Consider the following 25886-nt stretch of genomic DNA (forward strand, 5'->3'; position numbering starts at 1 on the left):
CAGGAGTCACTTTAGTTTAGACTGTGACAGATAGTTAACGTTGGTGGATGGCTGCATTTTTGCTCATTGTGTGATTCCCCCTCAACCTGAATGAAATACACCAGTCTGTCTGTCCGTCTGCCTGACTCAGTCTGATGTTGTCTTTGATGTGAGGCAGACACGGTGAGTCAGGGTCCATGACAGAATTTATGAGCACACATGTACGCACGCACACGCACACACACACACACACACACACACACACAATTTATGTGGAGTCAGCAATTTAAGCCAGGTTGGGATCTGCAATTTCAAAGACTTTCGGGATGTAACACCCCAGTGTTTGCTATACATAGACCATTCTGTGGCTCAGCACCACAGATCTGGGGTGCATTTCTCCAGAGCGTAGTTGTTAGCTAGTTAGCAACTTTGGTAGTTGCCAATGAGAAATTGCATTGCAAACAACAATGAGCTAATGTAGTTAGCAACTATGCTTTGAGAAATTCACCCTGGTGAACAGCTATCGATAGCTTCTTGAGTCGTGCTTAGATTGCATGGTTCCAATGGTTCTCATTCATTCTAGGTTCCATCAAAAGGTTCTATAGAATTGTATTGGTTTGTTTCAGACTGGAGCGGTTCCTGGGTTGTGAGTGTAGTGGGTGGCTGCTGGGAGTGGCCACAAAAATAATACTATGTCTATGTCTCCACATTTCTCGCAAGCATGCAATCGTTATTAAGAACACAAGCAAAAAAAAACCTCATCAAAATAATTGCTGTATACTATTTCCCTCAGAGGCTTTATTTTGGTGTGTTTATTTGTGTTGCATTCTTATGAAGCTCTTTACCCATCGTTAATAAACCTCAGAGTCTCCTGGACTAGACTGGTTGTTGCCTAGATTAGAATACGAGCCTGGATTTTCCATTTGTCATTGAGTTGCATCTTTTTTTCTTTCTTCAGTGTGGGAAAGAGGGGGGGTATACTGGTGGTCAGGCATTCTCAGACAGTTGGGGGGGAAGTCCGGGGCACAGTGGAAATTTCACCCCCACCACCGCACCTCAAACCCCCCCAGTAGTTGTTTTTAGAAGGGTCCTGTGGCCAAAGAGACGATAAAGAGAAGGGACTAAACACACACACACACACACACACACACACCACTCAGACATCAAGTCAACCCCAACCACCCTCCAGACCCCTTTCAGGAGTCAGGACCCTGTTAATCTGGGCCTGCTGTGTTCAGTAGTGTATGCAGTCCCATGGGGCAGGGCAGGGTCGCTGTATTGTGTGTGTTTGTGTGTGCGTGAGCGTGTGTGTGTGTGTGTGTGTGTGTGTGTGTGTGTGTGTGTGTGTGTGTGTGTGTGTGTGTGTGTGTGTGTGTGTGTGTGTGTGTGTGTGTGTGTGTGTGTTTGTGTGTGTGCGTGAGCGTGTGTGTGTGTTCGTTCGTAACATCTTGGCCAACATGACATGAGTTCTGCTGCCATGCAGCGACCCAAACAGACTGCATCCTTGCGACAAGATTGCTTTCTCTGTCACTCTCTTCCTGTACTGTAACCCCAATTTAGCTCGGACTCTCTCTCTCTCTCTCTCTCTCTCTCTCTCTCTCTGTCTCCCTCCCTCTATGTCTCTCTCTATGTGTCTCTCTATGTGTCTCTCTATGTCTCTCTCTATGTCTCTCTCTATGTGTCTCTCTATGTCTCTCTCTATGTGTCTCTCTCTATGTCTCTCTCTATGTCTCTCTCTATGTCTCTCTCTATGTCTCTCTCTAGGTGTCTCTCTCTGTCTGTGTATTGGGGAAAAGTCTGTCTGAGTAAGTGCAGTGCGGTGATTATCTAAGGCTGTGTGGGCAGTGTTTGGCTGAAATGGGCAGCCGTTGCACTGCTGAGGTAGGATATAGGCTAGTCACTCTCCGCGGCTGAGCACTGCACATGATATAAATGTTTCTGTAGCTATGGCAAACAAACGACACAAAAAAAAAGAAGAAAAAGATTTTTCCAGATGTGTAAGCACACGCATCACGAAAATGAGGGCAAAGGGTTGAGGAGGTATAGCCTATGGGTGCTTACTCTGAAGGCCAAGCTTTGTATTGTGTGCAGTGGAGCAGAGGCCTACATTTGTGGGGACTGCATGTTTCTCCGAAGATTCTTTGTTCCGACCCCTCAATAATCCAACAATTTCCTTTATTTCTTTGGAGAAAGCCTATTTGATGTTTCACTGATGTTAAATAGTTGATAAGGCATTGTTAGGTTTCCCACCTGCTTCTCGACGTGGCTCTCCTTCATTCAACGATTGTGCATTTTGTTAAAATACATGGTAACCTTTTTGCTATCAATTATGAATGATTTTTCTTAGCTTATCATACAATTTATTATTTGGTAAGGGCTTGCAGGCTCCTGATTCAGTCTCAAAATTGGGCCTAAAATAACAATAATTCCACTTATCAATGGCAAATCGTCGGATTATTGAGAGGTCAGAACAATGGGGCTTCGGAGAAACTACCTGCCCCCAAACGTGCCCCATGTTGTGTCTGGTGGGGCCGCCAGCCCTCTGTCTGATTGGCATGGCCTTTAAACGCCATTTGCCAACGTCTGAAATAAAGTCTCAAATAACGACTCCCACTGTTTCTGGAGGAGAAAGAACAAATCTATAAAATAACAGCTTCCCCCGAAGGTTATCTGTGTTTTGCATCGTCGCGGCAACCCCTCTGACCTTTAACCCCCCTCCTGTAGGCTCGGTGCGCAGGGACCCTAGCTCTCTTCCTTGTGATTCACGGCATCCTCTCAGGAAGTGGCCGTGCGGAGGCCTAACAATCGCTTATTGTTTACCAGCGCCAGCGACGCCTTTTGCGGAGGCCCCAAACAGTAGCCCAAAGGGCAGCCGAAGTAGCAACTGCAGCAGCCTGGCCTACCTGCAAGGTCTGGAGGCCGGGGGAGTAAGACACAATGGGTCTGCACAAGTCAACAACAGCCATCATAATCCAGGTCAAAAGGCACCAGGAAGTGCAGTGGTATCTGCAGAGAATAAGCATAATTGGTGGCAGAGCTAGAGGTAGCGGGGGGTAAGGGTGGGGACATGCTAAATGTGTGCCTTAAATTTCGGGGTTCTCATTAATGTTTTCCACCATTGTTTCACTCTACCGCAAACTAAACATGGAAGTCTGGAAGATTGCCCCTTGCGATTTTCCCAATATTGCACCATACGCTCACGTCTGCGTACATTGTGACGGGTGCTCTACCGTGCACAAGTTTGACAGAATAAATTGAATGGCAACGCGTTCATGCACGAAAAGTGCTCGCGCACACGTATCCTGCAGCAAGCATATCCCCGGCCTAAGTGTCGCGTAACGGATGCTGCCAAGAACTGTTTGGCATAGAACAATTGGTAAACATCCTCCAGACATTTCTCGTCTCCCACACTGCAGTTGCTGTGAGGTTGTGACTGTGATGTTCCAGGTCCGTGACTCAGTACTAAATTGGGTTAAGTTAACTTTGAAGTAGTGGAAAATCATCTAATAGAAGAGCTTGTAGCCTGTAGTTCTTAAAAGAAATGGCATATGTGGGCCATCTATTAGTAGGTTGACCACTTCCTGTATGTTAACTTATTTAGGTTTAGCACTAAGCTTAAAGGGGTATGCCACTATTTTGGGGCTTAATACAGTTAAAATCGTTGGCCAGGGTTTATATAGGTGGTAAAGTGTCTTATTTTTCATGTAAGCCGTGTTTTAAGACAAGTTAAAAGAGGGGGCATGTCGCTAAGCTAGTGAAAGTCAATGGATCCGTGTAGCATGTAGCAATGCTACACGGATCCATTGACTTTCACTAGCTTAGCGACATACTCCCTTTCTTAACTTGTCTTAAAGCAAGACAACGCTTAACATGAAATATAAGACACTTTACCACCTGTATAAACCCCAGCCAACGATTTAAACTGTATTAAGTCCCAAAATAGTGGCATACCCCTTTAAACCATGTTCTTGGGTCTGCAAAGACTTTGGTTGAATTGGTAAGTAAACTTCCACTCACCCCGCAGGGTTAAAAAGACGCGTCAGCAACAGATGCTAGCACCTGTGTGTGTGTTGGCTAACCCCTTGACCCCGCAATGTCAGAGGTCGCGAGTGAAACCCCAGTGTGAGAGACGCTAATGCTTACACTTGCTCTGTACACAACAAATGTCTCTGCTCCGAGAAGCTACGTGTGTTAGCTTTCGGTAAACGCACTCGAGGCTCTGTCTGTAAACATACTCCTTGTGTGTTCCTTGTGTGTACCTAGATGTTTACACTTTGGTTCCTCAAGAGTGCTGTCAGCTTTTTTAATGACCTGTATCGCTTTGGATTTAGGCGTCCAGTAAATGTAGTTTAATGTACCATAGGATGGATAAAATGCTCATAGCAGCCCACGTATAGGTGACACAAGACTGGTCACATAAATATAGTTGATATAGTGTCAGCACTCGTGACTGTGACTGTTGGGAAAGATGCTGACGCTGCCTGAATACAGTCTGAAGCACAGTGGTGTCGGCCTACCAAAGTAGTTTCTACTCAAGTTGTAATATTCAGCAAATTGGTCATGTGTACAGTGAAGTGATAGTAAACTGTTTTCCCTTGTAACTGCATACCATTTTTTTTAGATTATAAAATGAACAACATGAGCATACACTAGAGCTCCATCTGAAGTTTCAATACAGTAGGTAGGTTCGTTTTCACACCGTCGTGCCCATGAATTGTCACTGTTTGTTTGAAAAGATGAGCATTGGTGGTGTGCAAGCAGCAAGAGACCAGAGGAAGCGCACAGGGAGAGGAGTAACAGCGGGACTCCTTTCTTTTCGTCTGTCTTCTTCCAAAGTTTCCAACAAAAGAGCGCAAAGCTATTTTCAGCCCCTTGTGTTGATTTGAGGGGCTGGAATGTATTTGTGGGGAAGGGAAAGAACCAAAACACAGAACACAGAGCCGGCTTGTCTTCCACACAAATAACATACAGTGAGTCCAATATGTATTTGATCCCTTGCTGATTTTGCCCGTTTGCCCACTAATAAAGACATGATCAGTCTATAAATTTATGATAATATGTATTCAAACATGGAGAGACAGAATATCAAAAAGAAATTCCAGAAAATAACTTAAAATAATATATTTTAATTTATTTGTATTTCATTTAGGCTAATAAGTATTTGACCCCTCTAGCTAAAGAAGATAAAGTGCTTTGTGGCAAAGCCCTAGTTTTCTAGCACTGAGGTTAGATGCTTCTTTTAGTTAATGACAATGTTTGTGCATATAGTAGAAACTATTTTTGCCCATTTTTCTTTGCACATTATCTCTAAAACATTCATGGTTTGTGGCTGTAGCTTGGCAAATGGGAGGTTCAGTTCTCTCCATAGAATTACTATAGGGTTAATATTTGGAGACTGTCTAGCCACTTCACGACTTTAATATGCTTCTTATTGAGCCACTCCTTCGTTGCTTTGACTGTATGTTGTGTATTATTGTCATGTTGGGAGATCCAAAAATGGCCCACCCTTCAGTGTAGTGGTGGAGGGAAGGTTGTTTGCACTCAGGATTGCACATTACATGTCTCCCTTCATCCATTCATTGACAATGTGAAGTTGTCCTGTGCCTTGGCCAGACAAACACCCTCAAACCATAATGATACCACTTTCATGCATGATGGTGATGAGGGTGTTCTTGGGATCATAGACAGCAGTACTCTTTCTCAAAACACATTGAATTGTGATAATGCCAAACAGCTTGATTTTGGTTTCATCTGACTACAGCACCTCCTTATCATATCCTAAACCAGTCTGATGTCCGTTGGCAAACCTCAAGTGGGACTGCGCAGGTTCCTTCTGAAGTAGAGGTACCATGTGTGCACTACAGGATTTTAAACCTCTGTGGCATTAAATGCTACCAGTAGTTTTCTCAGTGATTTTGGTCCCAGTAGCTTTGATATCATTGCCTAGTTCATCCCGTACAGCTCTAGGGTGATTTCTTTCTGTTCTCATGATTATCAAATCCCTACAAAAGGTCAAATCTTGTATAGAACCCCAGACAGGCTGATGGATAGTCATTTTGTATTCCTCACATTTTGGAAGAAATGCATCAACAGCTGGGTCATTAATACCCAGTCTCGTTCTTGTGGCTTTGCAGCCCATTTAATCTTTGTTCAGGTCTAAAATCGTGTCCTTGATATCATTTGACCACTCTTTGGTCTTTCCCATGCTGGTGAGGTTGGAGTGAGACTGATTCACTCATACTATGGACTGATTCTGCTGATTCAATGTGTCTTTTATGCATGTTAGTATGTACAGGTGTCTTTAATTCAGATGACAAGTTGATCGGAAGTGCCAATCTGGTCTGTGGGCCCGGAACTGTAATCAGTTGGCAGGGGATCAAATACTTATTTTGCTCGATGAAATGGAAATAAATTAATATATATTCTCGTCAGTTAATTTCTGGATTTTCTTTTTGATATTCTGTCTCTCCATATTAGAATACATATTATCATAACATTTATTGACTGATCATGTCTTTGTTAGTAGGCAAACCAACAAAATCAGCAAGGGATCAAATACATATTGGATTCACTGTATGCTGGCGCTCAGGCGAATTGAAGTGGGATTGTACCTACCAACAAACATGTGTCTATTATACTACATTACACTACACTTCAGCATACACACACACACACACGCACACACACACACACACACACACACACACACACACACACACACACACACACACACACACACCTTATACTCCTTTATACTAAAAAAATCCCTACTTTCATTTTCCACTCTATAACTCTACTCTCCACTCTATAACACACACACTCCACACACACACACACACACACACACACACACACACACACACACACACACACACACACACACACACACGCACACACACACACCGTGTGCCAAGCGGCTCATAGAAAACAGTCGCTGTGTACTCACAGGCATCTCATAGAAACGTCTTCTATCAGCACAAGGCTCCTTTTGACTGAGCGGAGCCCCTGCTCCCCTGACTGGCCAGTAACACCCCAACACCAAGCTGTGCGGCGGAAATCCTCATATCTGCCTTCTGTAGGAGCACACTGGTCCCTTCTCTTACACACACACACACACACACACACATACGCACACACATACGCACACACACACACACACACACACACACACACACACACACACACACACACACACACACACACACACACACACACACACACACACACACACACACACACACACACAGAGGCCATGCAAGTCCATGGAGAGTCAGTGGTCACATACAGTACAGTAACCTTTAGCCTACTGGAAGGTTATATTACACACACACACACACACACACACACACACACACTAATCGTGCAAGAGCCCAAGAGTCACTAATAGAGAGCATGTGGCAGCGAGTGACTGGAGTTTCTTGTTGGGACACTGCCGCCATAGTATAGTGAGTGTTTGTGTTTGTGTCTCTGTGTGTGTGGGGGGGGGGGGGCAGTCTGTGGTTACACACCGCTTGAATGAGAGGCCTTGAGGTTGCTTTGTATGTGTCCATATGTGGGAGTGTGGGAGTGAATGGCAGAGAGAGGGAGAGTAAGGAAAATTGTGCGTGCGTGCGACCGAGTGTGTTGGGGATAGAACAAGCAAGTGTGCCAGACTGGAAATGGTGTGCATGTGTGACAGAACAACAAAGTGTGCAACAGTGGAATGTGTGTGTGTGTGTGTGTGTGTGTGTGTGTGTGTGTGTGTGTGTGTGTGTGTGTGTGTGTGTGTGTGTGTGTGTGTGTGTGTGTGTGTGTGTGTGTGTGTGTGTGTGTGTGTGAGAAAATAACAAAGTGAGTAAGAGTGGAAACGGTATTCGAGTGTGTGCATAGACACGCAAGAATGAAAGAGAAAGAAATAGTTTTGCATGTCAGAAAGAAGGAACCAGAGGACAAAAGGGGACCATCTACGCATGTCTGCGGTGCACCAGTAGTGTCCTCTGTGTCCGGTGTCTGTAACGTCATAGGAGTGCGTCCTATTGTACAGTACATTCCATTATCCAAACTCCCGTCCTCAACTTGTGCTTGTGGACTAGCACTTCACTGATGCCCTGCCTCTGTGGAGAAGATAATAAAGCCTAGGCACAAAAACCTTTGGGGGACATGTCCCCATTCAACATCAAGATTGCAAATGAGAAAATGACCTGTCGTCTGTGACTGTCTTGCCATGCCATCATCACAAGGCCACAAGCACAAGGAAGGACAGGAGTTTGGATAATGGAATGCCATTCCATCACCCCTTGTTTCTGCTTTTGTGTGTAGCTTAACTCTACGGACAGACAGCAGGCATTGAAGGCGTGGAGAGTGACTTTGTATGGAAGAGCAGCAGAACGTGAGCGGTTCGGTTGGTCGGTCTTCCTGATCGACGATTGAATCGTTTGCCGTGTTTGCTGCCCCTGATCTGTGCTTTCCAGGCTGGACTCTGCAGCGTTTTAGCTCTGTCAACGCTTGCTGTCTGTTCGTACAGTTAGACTGGAGCTTCCTGTGGCTCCAGCCAGCTATCATCAGTTCAGTTCCCCTCTCACAGAGGGGCTTTCCCCAGCCTTTATTCCTCCACTGTCTCTCCATCTGCCTTTCTCCGTCTCGCCTTTCCTAATTCCTTTTCCCTCTTCTTCTCTCGCATAGGCTTCTTTTTCCTTCAGCTGTGTGTCTTTCCGTTTTTCACTCTTTCCCACCACTCTGTCTTCCCTTTCTTTCTGTTTCTCTTTGTCTATCCTATCTTTCTATATCTCTTTCCCTCTCTCTCCATCTAATCTCCTCCTCATCTTCAGTTCTTTTGCACTCTTACGTCTTCTTTCTCACACCCTCCCTCTTTTTCTCTTTCTGCCCCCATGGCTTGATGGAGCTCCATGTCATGTCTTGTGGTCAGAGGATCCTATCTCTGTAGTTTTTGTTCTGCCCCTGAACCACACTCGCACCCCCACTGGTGTTCAGAGACATGCATCGATGCTCTCCAGTCACCATCTTATTCGCTCACTCATCAAAACCACCCCACTTCCTGTACTCTCTGGCTCACGACTGTGAATATCACACTGAGCCAGCCAGCATTTTTTTTACTACCACCGCTTGCCAAAAACAGGCTTCAAAGTTGGTGTGTGTGTGTGTGTGTGTGTGTGTGTGTGTGTCTGTGTGTGTGTGTGTGTGTGTGTGTGTGTGTGTGTGTGTGTGTGTTGCCTTTGACATGAAAGATGAATTCACTGGGCTCTTTGTCCCTGTTTTGCCTCAGACACCAAAACAGAAGTGGGACAGGCGTACAATTGAAAAGTTCTGCTACAGTGACAATGTAATGACAGAGAAAGCAGTTTAGCATTTCTCTTGAGCATGTCGCCATGTTTCTATCAGATCAAGGCCCACGGCACCTAGTCAGGCTAGCCGCCTAGCCGCCACCAGTTCCATTACACTACGACGGATAGCCGCCTAGACACCACCAATTTCATTACACTACGACGGATAGCCGCCTAGACACCACCAATTTCATTACACTACGACGGATTGCCGCCTAGACACCACCAATTTCATTACACTACGACGGCTAAGTGGAAAAAGCTGATGAACAGCTGATGCATCAGACTAGTTGACAACACCAAACAAGGACATTTATTTCAGTATTTTAACCCAGGAAAGCATTACCACTCTTCTACCACTAAAACCAGGAGCATTGAGTCTGGCAAAACACTTAAGTGATTTTTGTTTTCCTTTTGCACCAACCAGTGGTTTCTTGGCCACTAAAATGCATTAGAAATTGTACCAGAGGTTGGTGCCGTGCCTCGTGAAAATGTTTGGAACATGCAATATGCCTATTTTTCTTGACATTTTAGGTCTTACATGGGCTAGGCCACTTGTGCTGTCCTCATGCAGGTAGCATGATCATGTTGGTGAGTGGAAGAGGTGTAAACTTAGTTCTACTCTATAAAGCGCATCTAGCCACTCAGGCTGTGTCGGTAATGGTATGCTGAGCAGTCTGTTGCTTTGAGGTCATGCCTGGCACAGCCATGCATTTTTAATGCTTTGTCTTACTGTACACATCTCGTTGGGGAAGGTGTGTGTGTGGGGATGTATGTGTGTCTGTGTCTCTGTGTGTCTGTGTCAGTCTGCCTTTGCACATCTACAGTACGAGGTGTGTACACACACACACACGCACACACGCTGTGTGTGTGTGTGTGTCTACATATCCACAGTATGAGGTGTGTGTGTGTGCTGTCACTGTGCACATGTCTCTGAGGTGTGTGTGATGATCAGTGTGTAGGAGAGAGAAAAGATCTTGATCTGGCTGGGTGTCGACACACATGACATGTAGTGGTGTCATCAGAATAGTCTTTCTCATCCTCTTGGACCCAATTTTAGAAATGGGCTTTCTCCGTCACTAATTTGCACACGTACACACACACACACACACGCACGCTCACACACGCTGTCTTTCACTTTGTGTCATCTGTCTTTCTCTGTCAAACACACTTTTTCTTTCTCTCTCACACAGACACACTCTGTCTATTGGTATGCCCCCAAGTAGGCTAAGTAAGAGATCTAAGGCTGATGCCAGCACATATCCCCCCCCTCCTCCAAGCCTTCTGGTGTCCCATACATTTTTAATCCCCTTGACCATCTTGGGTCTGTCTGTGTGCTGTCTGGCGGCTCTCACGCAAGCCTACTGTCAGCCACACAGAAACCCATCCCCCTCTTTCACAAACCCACCACACAAAAACCCATTCTTAAAGACCCAGTCTTAAAGTCTGCTTTCTACTCACAATGTCTGTCATGTTGCACAACATTGATCCCTAATCATATGTTTCAGAGAGGTTTGTCAAAAGGTTCTGTACACAGATTGTGCAATGGTCATGGTCACACTAGATTGTAGCATTGGTCTCATTAAAAGCGATAGTGTGGACGTGGAGTATGTTTTACGATACTAGGGTTAGGCCCTATACATTTTACTTTCAGTGGTATTGAAAACCAACAGCAAACAATTCACCACACAGACATCATGTCAGTGAATGTACTGTAAGTAGAGATGGTGCACTCGTGAAGGAATGAAAAGCTTCTTAAATGGAGCTCTGAGTAACTTACGTGCTGACAAGTGGGGGGAGCTGAAAACAGACACTACACGTACACTGTCCAGTTTTCTTTCTTTCTTTCTTTCTTTCTTTCTTTCTTTCTTTCTTTCTTTCTTTCTTTCTTTCTTTCTTTCTTTCTTTCTTTCTTTCCCATGTTTGATCTTCCACTGATTCATCCCACTTGTTCTCTGTGTGTCTCTCTGTGCCTCTGTTTCTGTCCGTCCGTCTGTCCGTCCGTCTCTCTCTCTCTCTCTCTCTCTCTCTTTCTCTCTTTCTCTCTTTCTCTCTTTCTCTCCCTCTCCCTCTCCCTCTCCCTCTTTGTCTCTCTGTGTACGTACGTGTTTGATCTTCCACTGATTCACCCCACTCTTGTTCACTCACTCTTTCCCTCTCTGTCTCTGCGTTCCTCTGCACATGGACGTAGCTGGCCTGGCTCCTGGCCCTGTGCTGTGCTGTGAGTCTGGCCTTGATTTAGGAGTTGGACATGCAGCCCGTATTGTGGTCCAAGCCCCGGCCTCAGCATCGGAATGCTGTGCAGTTGAAGTGCTGTGATTACAATAAGGTTAAAGGGGAACTTCGGTTCATTTTGGGTGATAGTGTAGTGTGTGTGTGTGTGTCTGTGTGTGTGTCTGTGTGTGTGTGTGTGTCTGTGTGTGCCTTTGAGAACCATCACATTGTAGATTAACTTCTATTATGCTGCTGTGTGCGTGCGTGTATGCATGCGTGTGTGTGTGTGGTGCCCGGGTCAAAAGGGCAGGTGCCCTTTGATTCCTCTGAGACCCAACTTCTAATCCCGCTCATTGTCATTTCATGAATGTCTCTTAATCCTGTGTGGCTAACCCAGATAAATGCCAGAACAGACTGAAGAAGACTGCATGCTGAGTTGAGTTGAACCAGAGATGGGGTGAAGGGTGATGCTCAGATCACACAGGAAGCACCAACTCCTGCCCATCGTGGTGCTTGGGGCAGCTCGCTTCACCTTTGGCCAGCCTTTTAGGGCTGAGTCTGTCAGTAGAGTTTCAGTGTGGTTTTCTCAGGTATTGCATATAGTCCAGTTAAACTGCAACACTTGTGTCATCTTGTAGTGCATGCAGTGTCTCAGTACAAACGTACGGTATGTATAAAATTATGAACTGTTTCAGTGGTTCGTCGTCTTGTATCAGGGTGAAAGGGACCTCTGAAGTTGATGGACACAATACCGGTAATTCACTTCAAGTTGTAGGAGCGAGTTGTCTTTGTATTACAAATGAGAGCAAGTTCTGCTTCCAACCTGTACAACTCCACAAGAGGTAAAGTACTTGATGTGGCATTAGCATCATTGCTTGTGTGGCTCTTGTCCTTTTTATACACAAACCTAAGCGAGAGTGTGCCCATTCAAGGAGTCTTCTTTGGATGGGCATTTTGAAATGCTGTTCTCTGTCTTCAACTGTTTCATGCCTTGCTGGAAACATGATAGCTGATGGTGCAACCAATAAACATTCATTTTTTTTTTTGAATATATTTTTAGGGGCTTTTTTATGCCTTTATTAGACAGGACCGTCTGAGATGGCGACAGGAAGCGAGTGGGATAGAAAGAGATGGGGGAGGATTGGCAAGTGACCCGGGCCAGAATCAAACCCCGGTCGCCAGCGTAGCAGCATAGTGCCGTATTGTTTGAGCCACGGCAGGGCCAATCATTACATTTATGAGTTTTTGGCGAAGAATAAAGCCTGATCATCTTGTGCTCCTTGTGAAGCGGATGTATGCACTAGCCACAAACACTGTGGTTTCATATTTGTTCTTCGTCTTGATGGCCTTTTAGCTTTGTTGGGGTTTTGTAAACTACAGCAATTTCACATGTGTGGATGGTTTCTGAGGCCGCTGTGGTTGTGTTGAGCGTGTCTTCTTTTCTTCAGCTCGTTTCATTTTTAACACTGCGTCCACCCCTCACCGTCCCACCCGCCTTTTTTCCCATCGTGCATCAGCATTGAGCTGGCCTAATATAGCCTGATATGGTCAGTGAACCGGAACCCTTATCACAACTTGAATCTCTTTCTCAGAGATGATGTGAGCTTGATGAAATGGAACTGACACCTCCACTGACTCGGACACACCTCCTCTTACCAGCACTCCCCCACCTACCTGTCCTTTAACTTCTTTTTTTGTCTGTCTTTAATCCTTTTTTCTTTCTGTCTAGGTCGTTCTGTACATTTTTATATGCCGGCCACCAATGATGATGATGATTGCAATGATGATGATTGCAATGTCTAAAGTTGTGTCTTGTGCCTGTTCTGGCACCACTACGTTCACTTATCTCCTTATTTCCTTCAAAGTCCAAACTGTCGTCCTGTTTCTTGCCGATCTATTGTGTGTGATCCTGAGTGTCACTCTCACTATAGGAGGAGGGGTCAAAGACGTCCATTCCTTCTGCTGACTGTAACGGTAAGAAAAACATGATTTTTAAATTGTTTCAAGTGAATGGATGACAGCCGAGGCTTTCATAAATTCACAGGAAAAAAAAAGAAAATAAAAAGAGTCATGTTTCTTACAGTTACAGTCAGCAGAAGGCATCCGTTACACTGAATGACAATTCCTTTTTGGACGTCTTTGACCCGGAGGTATCTTACAGTATCTTACCTCTGGTTTAGGTTCCAGATCAATTCTGTAGAATTACTTAAAAAATACTTTTTTTCAGAATTACTTTTTTTCTTTGTCCTTCTGGATTTCCACTGGGCTTCCACTGGGCTCTGGGCCATGTTTTTTGTGACTCTGAGCTAAGTCCCAGTAATGGGTTCTGCTAAGTAGGTGTCACACATAACACCTTCATCACCATACCATTGTGTGTATGTGTGTGTGGTGGCCTTCACACACAAGCCACAATACTGTGCTCACCAATGTTCTCAGTGTTTTTACAAGTTACTAAATGGAAATGGACTTACTCTAGAGGTCTGTTCTTAGTGACATGGCTGTAAACACACAAAGCACATTTGTATCAGACAGGAAAGAGTGTTGAGTCCTCGTGTTGAGGGAATGAAACCCTGTGTGTGTGTGTCGGTGTGGTTGTGGTGTTGTGGTTGGTCTTGATGCCATGGTGTGAGTGGTCTTGATGTTGAGGTTGGTGAGCTCATCTAAGTAAGCCTGTGTATTTTAAGGCATGTTGGTTTATGATGGCTTTTTTGGTAAAGGAGAATGCGGTTTAAGCATGGTAAAGGAGCATCATTGTGACTTGATGGGTTTCAACGTGGGTTTTTCTGGTCTTCTGATAAATGTTTAAAATTAAAGATGAGCTCATTCTCTCACTACCTCACTCTGTTTGACTTCCTCCTCTATTCATCTATATTTGTGCTCCTCTGTTCTCTCCCCATTTCTCTGTACTGCCCTCTCTTTCTATCCCTCTCACGGAGTCTGGACTTGTGACCTCCCTCTCCACACAGTTTGACCGCATCACTGTATGTCCCTCCAGCTTTCTCCCACTTCAACACCCACAGTAGTCTGTTCACTTTGGTGGAGAAACAGTTGTCCCCTTTTTAAAAGAGAATGCGCAGAGTCGGATGTCACAATATGCGTGACGCTAGAGGGACTTTTGGCCAGGCTGACCAAGTTATAAGGAAAGTGGAACAGGTGCGTGGGAATAGTCCAGGCTTTCGACAACAGAAAGGAGAAGAGGGCAGTTTGGGTGAGGGCGAGAGAGTGGGCGAGCAAGCAAAAGGGATCCATGTCTTGCAGTACTCGTTTTTGTCACTGCCACCTTCCAGACTTATTCCTGCATTTTGTAATGCTTCAGCCTAGGTCTGCCATTGATGCACTATAATGTCAATGTTTGCCTGATTTTTATCGTAGTGTAGGCCTACTCGATATCCAGTATGGTACTCTCTTTTTCTAGGCTACTTATAGGACAAGCTTGTCAGAAATTTTACAGGGATTTACGTGACATGTCCATTGTTGTTCTCCTGTCATCAGTAGCCAATACAATTCTACCCAATAACAAAGACATTGTGATTTTATAATGTGGCCTGTCCCCTGGCCACATTGTGATTTGACATGGTCAGTTGCTAAACAACATGGACATGGTCAGTTGTTTTCTGTCTTTGGCAATCAACTGACCCTGAAATTGTGTAGACTGCATATGGAAGGTGTGCAGGTGGATTAGGTTTGGTTTGCCGCAGGCATGATTGACATGAGCTGTAGACCACCCTTCCTTCTGACGGGCATGACTGACATTAAACGTTTCACTGACTGAAGAGTAAAAGCAAGGGAACGGTTGAGGACCGGGGCCAGGGTTAGGGGGTATGTATGCAGCTGTGGGGAGGACCTGGGGTGGACTGGACTGTGGGACACTATAATGCCTACTCGGCACTAGGAGCACTAGGCTGGAGACCAGCAGCTGCCCCCGTCTGTCTGTCTGTCTGTCTGTCTGTCTGTCTGTCTGTCTGTCTGTCTGTCTGTCTGTCTGTCTGTCTGTCTGCAAGAGAGAAGGAGACACGGGGGGTCTCTCACGGCCATCAAGTGTAGGACTGACACATGCTTTGCTGACCACTGTCACTGACACTACACACACACACACACACACACACACACACACACACACACACACACGTAATTGCCAGTGCAATGACAAAAGCTGTTAGAAGTGATGATGGTGACGTGTGTGTGTATGTGTGCGTGTGTAAAAGCCCTCAGGGGACGATCTTACAGTACGTGTTGTGTCTTGCAGCCCGTTCAGTGTATTCAGCAGTCAAGCTCTGATGGAGTCCCTTGTTACTATTTTGAGCTTGTGTACAGAAGGCTCTTTTCCTCTCTCTCTCTCTCTCTCGCTCTCTCTCTCTCTCTCTCTCTCTCTCTCTCTCTCTCTCTCTCTCTCTCTCTCTCTCTCTCGCTCTCGCTCGCTCGCACGCACGCACGCACGCACGCACGCACTCTCTCACACACACACGCACACACAGCCAGCTGGAGTGAGTATTCAAGCAGCTGACGCTGTAGCCACTGGTGCCTGACCTCTTCCCTCTTCACAGTCACAACACTTATGTTTTGGCAGTCACACACACACACACACACACACACACACACACACACACACACACACACACACACACACACACACACACACACACACAATATAGCAACAACTTCCTCCTGTCCATGGTGGATACACACACACACACACACACACACACACACACACACACACACACACACACACACACAATATAGCAACAACTTCCTCCTGTCCATGGTGGATACACACACACACACACACACACACACACACACACACAACACACACACACACACACACACACACACACACACACACACACACACACACACACACACACACACACACACACACACACACACCTCTCTGCAGTCACAACAGTCTTTGGTGGTAGTCCCTTACTCCCCTAGTACACACACACACACACACTTCATTCCTGTTCCTGAAACTAAATTGGTAGACACACCCTAACCGACACACAATTTCTTTTTTGTCTGTCCGTCCCTCCCCTTGCAGAATTTTCCCATTCTGCCCAACTGTAAAAACCTCACACACACCTGCTGGTTCTCACACACATTCTAACAGACCTAGGAATGGTTCTCTCTCTCTCTCTCTCTCTCTCTCTCTCTCTCTCTCTCTCTCTCTCTCTCTCTCTCTCTGACAGTCTGTTTGTGGAGGCCTACTTGTGCCCTTGTCAGTTGCAATGAATGGCCTGTTTGTTACTTGGAGACCCTGTGCTAAGTTAACTGCTAGCATGTTACTTAATTCCACAATCCTTACTCTTATCTAGACTTAGGACTTGCCATTGAATGCTCACTCTTGATTTACACACAATTGATTTAGTAAAGTCCTTACGTGAGAAGACATACTGTGTGAGGGGCGGCCTAAAATGTAACCACTTTCATATTACTGTTGCCGTTTGGGATTTTGGTCCATGCATCCATGACATGCCATGTAGGCGGATTTTGTTTCAGAATGTGCTTCCATGCTTTGTAATGAAGGCATGATGTGATTGTCGTTCAATACACACTGCGTGTGTTTAGTCGTATGTGTTTGTTTGTTATTTTCATGTTTAGCACCAAATCTTATCTGTCCTGTCTTTTGTCCCCCCTCTCCCCAGATTCTGAGATGAAGAAGGACATTGACACGTTAATAGCCGAGGAACGAGCGGAAATCATCTCAAAGTATGAGAAGGTCAGTTTGGAGCGTTGAGCTGTGTCCATGTAGACACAGTTACCCTAGCCTTTTCATAGCACAGCTAACCTATCCTTGAGTGATCACAGCTAACCTAGCCCTGAGGTATCACAGGTAATGTGTGGCCTGTTCAAATATTTCTACTTACTGCCTTTTCTGTAGTGACTTTCGGTACTTGGGGCGTTCCAATTCTGAAATCAAGTGTTAAGAACCTTGATGGTGACCTCATAACGGCCATATTTTGAAGTGTGAAGAGTTACTGTACACTTTTCATACTCAGCAGCCGCCATATTTGTTGCGTAGTCGGACAGATTTGTCGAACTGCATATTTGACATAATGACAGGGCAGTTTTGATTCAAAAGACAGCGCAATGTTTATTAGAGCAATTGTCAAGACAACAAATACTGTTTTCCGGGGTGAATTGCATTTTGGCCGTTGGTAAACTCATGATGACGTACAACAACTGTCATTTCCATCACAGACAGAAGGAGATTTGGAATGATGCTTCACCCACAAATTTTGACCATTGCTGTAATAACAGTTGCATGCACAGCTTAGTCTAGCTATTGGCAATCAAACCATCAATCTAAACCCAGACCTGCAGTTTGTGAGAACACCAAGTATATATGCCGTAAGAACTCAAATTATTGTAAGTTCAACTCCAGGATGCAGAATCGGACCCATCTATTTTCAAGCTTTTTCATATAAGATAATGTAACCTGCTGAACAAAATGAATTCAAACACATCATGCCACCAACAAGAACACACAGTCACCAAGTTGCAGCCTCTGCTGTGTTTCATGGCTGGTTAAATAAACCAGAGCTAGAATGGTGACCTAATCTCATTCTGTAGGAAATGGGAACAGAGGAGCCAACATCTGTGTCAGTCAAACATTGTTCAATGCTGTGTTTTTGTTTTTGTTTTGTTTTTGTTTACCTGTCCAAGTTTAGCTCATTCTGTTGGGCTGTTGCCACATTGTTTATCTGACCTAGAGAGAGAAACAGAGATTAAGAGAGAGAGAGAGAGAGAGCTGGAGGGAGTGTCTGGTCAGAGATGGGAGCTTGGCCATTAGCTGCATTAGATAACACTGGCCGCTCATTAACATCTGTTGGCATAGAAACCTAGTAAGAGAGATTAGCTGGCCTTCGATCGCTTTCGATGGGCCAATTTGTGTTCCCGCTGTCTGCTTAGGCAGCAGTGTGTGTGAGTGTGTGTGTGTGTTTGTGTGTGTGTGTGTGTGTGTGTGTGTGTGTGTGTGTGTGTGTGTGTGTGTGTGTGTGTGTGTGTGTGTGTGTGTGTGTGTGTGTGTGTGTGTGTGTGTGTGTGTGTGTGTGTGTGTGTGTGTGTGTGAGTGTGTGTGTGTGTTTGTGTGTGTGTGTGTGTGTGTACCAGTGGTAGGAGAGATGCCGTATGATTTTATGCAGCTGCTGTGCCACGCATGTACAGTATACTCCCCTTGCATTTTCTCTCTCCCTCTCTCTCTCTCTCTCCCTCTCCCTCTCTCTCTCTCTCTCTCTCTCTCTCTCTCTCTCTCTCTCTCTCTCTCTCTCTCTCTCTCTCTCTCTCTCTCTCTCTCTCCCTCTCTCTCTCTCTCTCCCTGTGTGATGTGAGTTATAGTGCCTGTTTCACCCTGCTGCTCACTTTCCTGTTATTTGGAGGGTTCATCCAGAGGGGCTCTTAGATTTTTAGAACCATTTTTCAAGGTTTTTTATTTTTATTTTTATCGAGCCCTTAGGCTGCTGAAGGGTAGGCCAGTCACAACATCAGCCGTGCTGTTGGCCCATAACAGCAGGCACATCATGCTAAATTGACTATGTTAGCCTTTCACAAGACACAACAGCAGGGAGATATCATGGGCCTTGCAGGACTAGCCACTGCAAGACTTGTTTCATGAAACCCTCCCTGCTCCCTTTCGCTTCCATCCCCCTCCCCCAAACCTTCTAGTCCCAAACTGGGACATTTGTCTGGATAATGGCCCCAATCTGTGGCACAGCAGCAGTGAAGGAAAAAAAAAAGGAAAACCATGCTCAGTCTCTGTGACGGTAAATAAAGTGCAGTATTGTTAGTCTTATTGCCATACTGCCATATTGGGTTAAATTGGATATCTTGACCTTTCATAACACACAGCAGCAAGGAGGGCTCTCTGCTCCCCTCTACAAGACTTAGTAGTATCATAAATCCCCCCTTGGCCCCTTCCCTTCCCAAACCTCCTTCCCCAAGTCTGGACTTGTGTCTTGATGATGGCAGTGGTGTCTACTAAACTCAGCACTACACCAAAGATTCTTTAAGTATATAGAGATATGCCAATGTAATAGGTTGCTGGTCTCTCTACTCTCTCTGACTACACCAAAGAGCCAAAGCTAGGTTTACTGACATATGTCAGAGCGCACCAAACAACCCCAGTAATGGTCACACCATCACACTGTGGTACAGCAATACTTCAGAGGGAAAGATAGTCGTAGGATTATTCTTTTATGGATCTGGGAAAAAAAATCAAGACAAGCCTGCACCAGTCCATCTCTCTGTCAGAGTAAGTAAATTGCTTCGGGGCTAATTTGTGTATCAGTGTTTTGGCTGATGGCATCTGCTGAGAAGATCCCATCTGTACAGATAAGGCAGAACTTGAGTGCTCCAGGCTAAATGTCTTTAAATAAAGCATTAATTCACCATCAACCACAGGCAATGCTGCTGAACAATGATAGCAGAGGGGATTTATTTGTGTGTTTGCACATCTAATTGGCTATGTGTCTCACAAACGTCTGTGCTTTTCTGTAAGAAGTAGATTTGGAGTTTTCACATCCCCATCTCATTGTTGCCTCCACCAAGAAGGTTATGGTTTCGGTCGTGTCAGTCTGTCTGTCTGTCTGTCAGCAGGATAACTCAAAAAGTAATGAACGGATTTGGATGACATTTTGTGGAGTTGTTGAAAATGACCGGGAATGACAAAAACAAGGCAGAAAGGCTTGAAAAAAATTGGGTGTAACAGTCCAATGTTCTATGAAACAGCAAAGTTTAGTGATGATCGGATGTGGAGTCCGAATCTACTGATCCAGACTGTGAAAAAATATAGGAGAAGAAAATGTGTAATTGTGAGTTGACAAAAGAAGGTAGTTTTTACTACTGAAGAAACATCATTGTAAGTTATATTGTAGGCGTAGGATTCCACAGCATGTAGATTTTATGGCATCAGTTCATGAGTATGGAGATGAGCCAATACTTAATACTGTGTGTGTGTTGATCTTCTAGGGTAGACACAAGGATCTTCAGATCGACCCTTGGGAGGATGGAGACTTCAGCATCTTCAAGTTCACCGACCGCTTTGGTTTCAAACAGTAAGACATCTTCCTTCCAACCTGATTTAGGCTTCATTCATTGACATAAATTGAAGAAATTGTCAACATTACAGGTTACACTTGCTATAAATGCATCACAAAGTCATTTTTTCCAAACATTGATGTTTTCAAAAGTATTATAGGGTTTAACCTACAGAAAGCTCAGTTTGTCTCATGTGACTAACTCACCACCCCACACCCATGTTGAAATACACATATGCTGACAAACTTGCTGTAGATTGAGTGTAGATATCTGTATAATGTCTACATCCTTCCTTTCCGTCTTATTTTCTAAGCAATTTTGTAATGAGAGTTCTGAGTTTTTTCCTTTTTAATGCTCTGTGTCATGTCTTAATAATGGGTCGGTTTTTTTTTACAGTGAGCAGGAGCTTCCAACACGAAGTGCGGTGGAGGAGAAGGTTAGTACTCTCCCACATCTCTCATTAACACCCGTCACTCACTCCTCCATATCTACTCTATCTTGACTCTATGTGTGTGCGTGTGCTGATATTAGACATGTTTCCTTAGACGTGTGTAAATTGATATATGATTTTATACTCAAGCTATCTGTCTGTCAATAGCAAAGGCTACAGGAGGTGGAACGAGTGGACAAGTGGCTGAAGATGGTGAAGAAATGGGACAAGTACAGGAACAGTGATAAGGTAGATAAACACACACACACGCACGCACGCACGCACGCACGCACGCACGCACGCACGCACGCACGCACGCACGCACGCACGCACGCACGCACGCACGCACGCACGCACGCACGCACGCACGCACGCACGCACGCACGCACGCACACACACACACACACACACACACACACACACACACACACACACACACACACACACACACACACACACACACACACTCCTAACCACAAGCACCTAGTCACCCTCATTGGCGTGAACTTGTTGTTTGAGCGCACCAGATCCTAAATGAGATATGTTGAGCATCTCCTTCTTCAATCTGTCTTCATTTTCCTCTCTCTCTCTCTCTCTCTCTCTCTCTCTCCCTCCCTCTCCAGATGATGAAGCGTGTGTATAAGGGTATTCCTCTTCAGCTGCGTGGTCAGGCCTGGTCCCTGCTGTTGGACGTGGAGCGGGTCAAGCAGGAGAACACGGGCAAATACGAGGTCAGGAAAACACTCGTATGCTATTCATATCATATATGCTATTATATGCTGTATATGCTAGTCATATAATGCATGTGTGCATGTGAACACAGAAATACAGTCCACGTTACTCAAGCAGCTGTACTTTGGAAACAGGCAACATGCACACAGTAGATAATAAAAGCAAGAATAGGAACCTATGAATCAAGCAGGGCCACTGAGACACACACACACACACACACACACACACACACACACACACACACACACACACACACACACACACACACACACACACACACACACACACACACACACACACACACACACACACACACACACAGACAGACAAATAGAACTGGCTCTGCTTCCATTCGTGTCTCTGTGGTTTCTATTTGTGCACTGTGGGATCTCTCGTTCCCTGGAAGCCGTAAGTGCCCTGTGAGGTTTTTCAGGGGTGTGTCCTCCAACTGTATGGATGTGTGTGTTTGTTTGTTTGTGTGGATTGGGCGCTTACTGGAGCAGCAGATTTGGTGTGTGTGTGGTGTACGTGTGTGCGTTTCTGTTTGTGTATTGGGCCCTTGCTGGAGCAGCAGATGTGTGTATTGAGAGTGCTTGTAATGTTTACTAATTGCGTTCACCCCTGCAAACATTTGCAGCATTCCTGCACTAATGCAGCTGATGCTGGGCTGGAGCATCTCAGGGGTAAATAACTAACATCACGGGACTTGAACCGTGCTGAGATGCAGCTATGTTAACAGTGTTAACCACGCGCCCACCCTCTCCACTCCCTTCAGGCAACCCACTTGTCATGACTCCTGAACCAGTGGTCATAACACTTCCAACGCACGGTCAAACACTTACTCATAAGCAGACACACACACACACACACACACACACACACACACACACACACACACACACACACACACACACACACACACACACACACACACACACACACACACACACACACACACACTGTAGATGACTCATTCATTCTTGGCAGTTCTTCTACATGTAGTTGTGTGGAGTTGGTGTTTTGGTGTGCGTGCATGCGTGCGCATGTTTGTGTGGACGTCTTTGACTGTGTGTATTTCCTGTCCTTAATTGATGAACCAACTCTGAGTGAGCAGACTGAGGAAACTGTGTGGTGTGGCTGTTACTGCCCCTCATAGGTTTGCGCATGTGTGTGTGTGTGTGTGTGTGTGTGTGTGTGTGTGTGTGTGTGTGTGTGTGTGTGTGTGTGTGTGTGTGTGTGTGTGTGTGTGTGTGTGTGTGTGTGTGTGGGTGTGTGTGTGTGTGTGTGTGTGTGTGTGTGTGTGTGTGTGTGTGTGTGTGTGTGTGTGTGTGTGTGTGTGTGTGTGTGTGTGGTTTGTGCACCTTTTTAAAATTAGCGCTCCTCGCCACAGAGCAGCAGAAGCAAGGCTAATGTACGTAACTGAGATGTTGCTCTCACCATGTTAGAGCTCAAAAGCATGTGCGTGTGTCTAGAGTCGCTTTTCCACTGCTGGCTTTCTGGTAGGCCTACAGCTCGACACAGCGTGACTCTCCCACCTCTTTTTGCTTTACGATTGAGATGTGTCGTGCCCAATCGAAAAGCAAAAAGTGGCTGCCGAGTCGCGCTGTGTCGAGTTGTAGGCCTACCAGAAAACCGGCAGTGGAAAAGCGCCTTGAAAGAGACAGACAGGGCCCCCTGCCATATGGCTGACCCGGCTTCAATTCCCGGCTCGGGTCCTTTTTGACCCCTTCCCGTCTCTCTCCCAATTCGCTTCCTGTCCACCTCTCACACTGTCCTATCAAATAAAGTAAAAATATGCCACGACAAATGCCATGTTTTTTTTCCCCAACCCAGTCTACTGCACCACCATCTAGGGCAGGCGTGTCAAACTCAAATTGGCCGAGGGCCAAAATCAAAATCTGGAACAAAGTCGTGGGCCGAACTCAACAATTATTATTAAAAATGGACTAAAATTGTGTGTACATGCATTTCATATTCATAGTTAAATTTCACACACACTCTTTCCCCATCATATTTATTAGTTCAAATGTGTCTGCACATCCCATGACAGAGCAAATGTCATGTTCAAGTCATGTTATGCTAGTATACATTAAGGTGTATGTGTAACTGTAATAGATATTTGGGGAAATGATCTTGCGGGCCGAATAAAATGGCTTCGCGGACCAAATTTGGCCCCCGGGCCTGAGTTTGACATCCCTGAGGCGTGTACTAAGAAGCTGGTTCAGTAGTAAACCAGGTTAAGTAGTTAACCTAGTGGTAGAGGTAAATCATCTAATAGAAGAGCATGGAGTCCTCATTTTCTTCACTAAATGATGCCTGCAGGTATATCTCTATTAGTAGCCTCACATTACAACACCAGAATAGCCAGGAAAGCCAAGAACATCATTTCTGACCCCACGTGCCCAGCACACCATCTATTCACACTCCTTCCATCAGGGAAAAGATACAGCAGCATCACATGCAACACCACACATTTTAGGGACAGCACCTACCCACAAGCCATTTGCTACTTGAACATGCACTAGCACCTTACAGCCACTCCACTGCCTGGCCTTCTACCTCTGCCTACCTTGCACTATGTACTGTATTATGTCTTATTGCACTTTCAATGTTTATTGTATACGTAATTGCCTGTTTATTTATGGCCCCTCTTGTTTTCTTGTCTTTGTCTTAGCTATATGTATTTGGTTTGCTCGTACATTTAACAACCAAAGACATTCCTAGCAACTGTATGTCATACTGTTGATTTGGCTATAATAAACTTGAACTTGAACTTGAGTAAGTCCTACCACTTTCTGTAAGTTAACTAAGCTTGGTTTTATCACTTAACCATGTTCTTAGTAAACCACCAACTGGATATTGCTCTCCATTGCTGGACGTGCGTCATAAGGGTGTGGCTACCTGTGTATGTAGTCATGCGTGTCCCTGTGTGCGCGTGTGTGTGTGCATGCGTGCGTGCGTGAGTGCATACATGCTCACTCGCGTGTGTGTGTTTGTTTTGGTATGCGAGTGTGTGTCTGGCTGAGGCTGTCTGTCCCACTATGGCCTTGTTGCCATTGTGTGTGTGTATGTGTCTGGCTGGGCTCGGTTGTCATTGCTTCCTGGCTTGTGTGTCCACAGAGAATGAAGGAGCAGGCCAGCAACTTCTCCACGGAGATCAAGCAAATCGACCTGGACGTCAACCGCACCTTCAGAAACCACATCATGTTCATGGAGCGCTTTGGAGTCAAGTGAGTTGAGTCATTACATTACATTACATTACACTTCACTACACTACACTACATTACACTTACTGTAGCTGACACTTTTACCCAAAGCGACTTACAGTTATTTACAGGGAATTTTTTACAGTCCCTGGAGCAGTATGTGGTTAGGTGCCTTGCTCAAGGGCACCTCAGCCATGGGGTCCGGTAGGGAGTGGAAGGGTGGAGACCAGTCAAGTCAACAGACATCCTACCCCTGTCTTTTTTATTAGCGCACACACACATTGACAAACACTCATACTCGCATATGAGTCATTCTACGATTCGTGTGCGCTTTTAGGTCCGTGGACTTTATTTGCCAATTCCACTATTAACTGTATCCAATGATGTTTTGGACATTAGCACACATTTATCTGTCATATAATACAAACAGTCAAGACACAACATTATTTCCCTCAGCAAGAATGAATATTTAATACTGGTTTTGGGCGTTTTCATGCCGTCCTGTTTTCCAAATGACAGATTCAGTCTTCATATTAGCATGTAAAGAAACTTGTTTTGCCCAAGACGATTGCAAATGTTGATTCACAGTAATCATCACAATATGACAAAACTGTCAGAAAGACCATTGTGCTTTCCATCATACATGAAATTTGCCATTTTGTGTGTGTCCACGAAAACAGTGTTAACCGTGTCACGGTCTGAAACCCCCTCCATAAATCAGTAAGGGTTTGGTCTTAGGCCATATGAATAACAACACCTGATGTCATATCGTCTTTGGCAGGATATGGGAAGACTTTTTGGTATGTTTTGAGCTCCATTCTTCCATAATTTAATCCATTCTTTTTCATGTTCTCATAGCGGGAAAATTGCCAAAATTGTTATCAACATATTCATAAGAATCTGAATTAGAAATCACATGCAGAAAAACAGAGATAAAGCATACAAATACATGAATTGATTAAGGTG

The 25886-nt window shown here is 45.0% G+C and overlaps 1 protein-coding gene across 1 annotated transcript in view; it reads left to right on the forward strand.

Moving 5' to 3' along the window:
- si:dkeyp-19e1.3 (USP6 N-terminal-like protein) overlaps window positions 1–25886 on the forward strand; it is a 48424-nt gene that overhangs the window by 5558 nt on the left and 16980 nt on the right. The window contains exons 2-7 of the mRNA XM_063196598.1: window positions 17162–17235; window positions 20484–20569; window positions 20949–20988; window positions 21151–21231; window positions 21606–21713; window positions 24835–24944. Of these exons, the coding sequence (XP_063052668.1) occupies window positions 17170–17235; window positions 20484–20569; window positions 20949–20988; window positions 21151–21231; window positions 21606–21713; window positions 24835–24944 (491 nt within the window). The 5' untranslated portion in view covers window positions 17162–17169. The remainder of the gene's footprint in view (window positions 1–17161; window positions 17236–20483; window positions 20570–20948; window positions 20989–21150; window positions 21232–21605; window positions 21714–24834; window positions 24945–25886) is intronic.

The sequence above is a fragment of the Engraulis encrasicolus genome, chromosome 4, assembly GCF_034702125.1.
Source record: "Engraulis encrasicolus isolate BLACKSEA-1 chromosome 4, IST_EnEncr_1.0, whole genome shotgun sequence".
Classification (NCBI taxonomy): domain Eukaryota; kingdom Metazoa; phylum Chordata; class Actinopteri; order Clupeiformes; family Engraulidae; genus Engraulis; species Engraulis encrasicolus.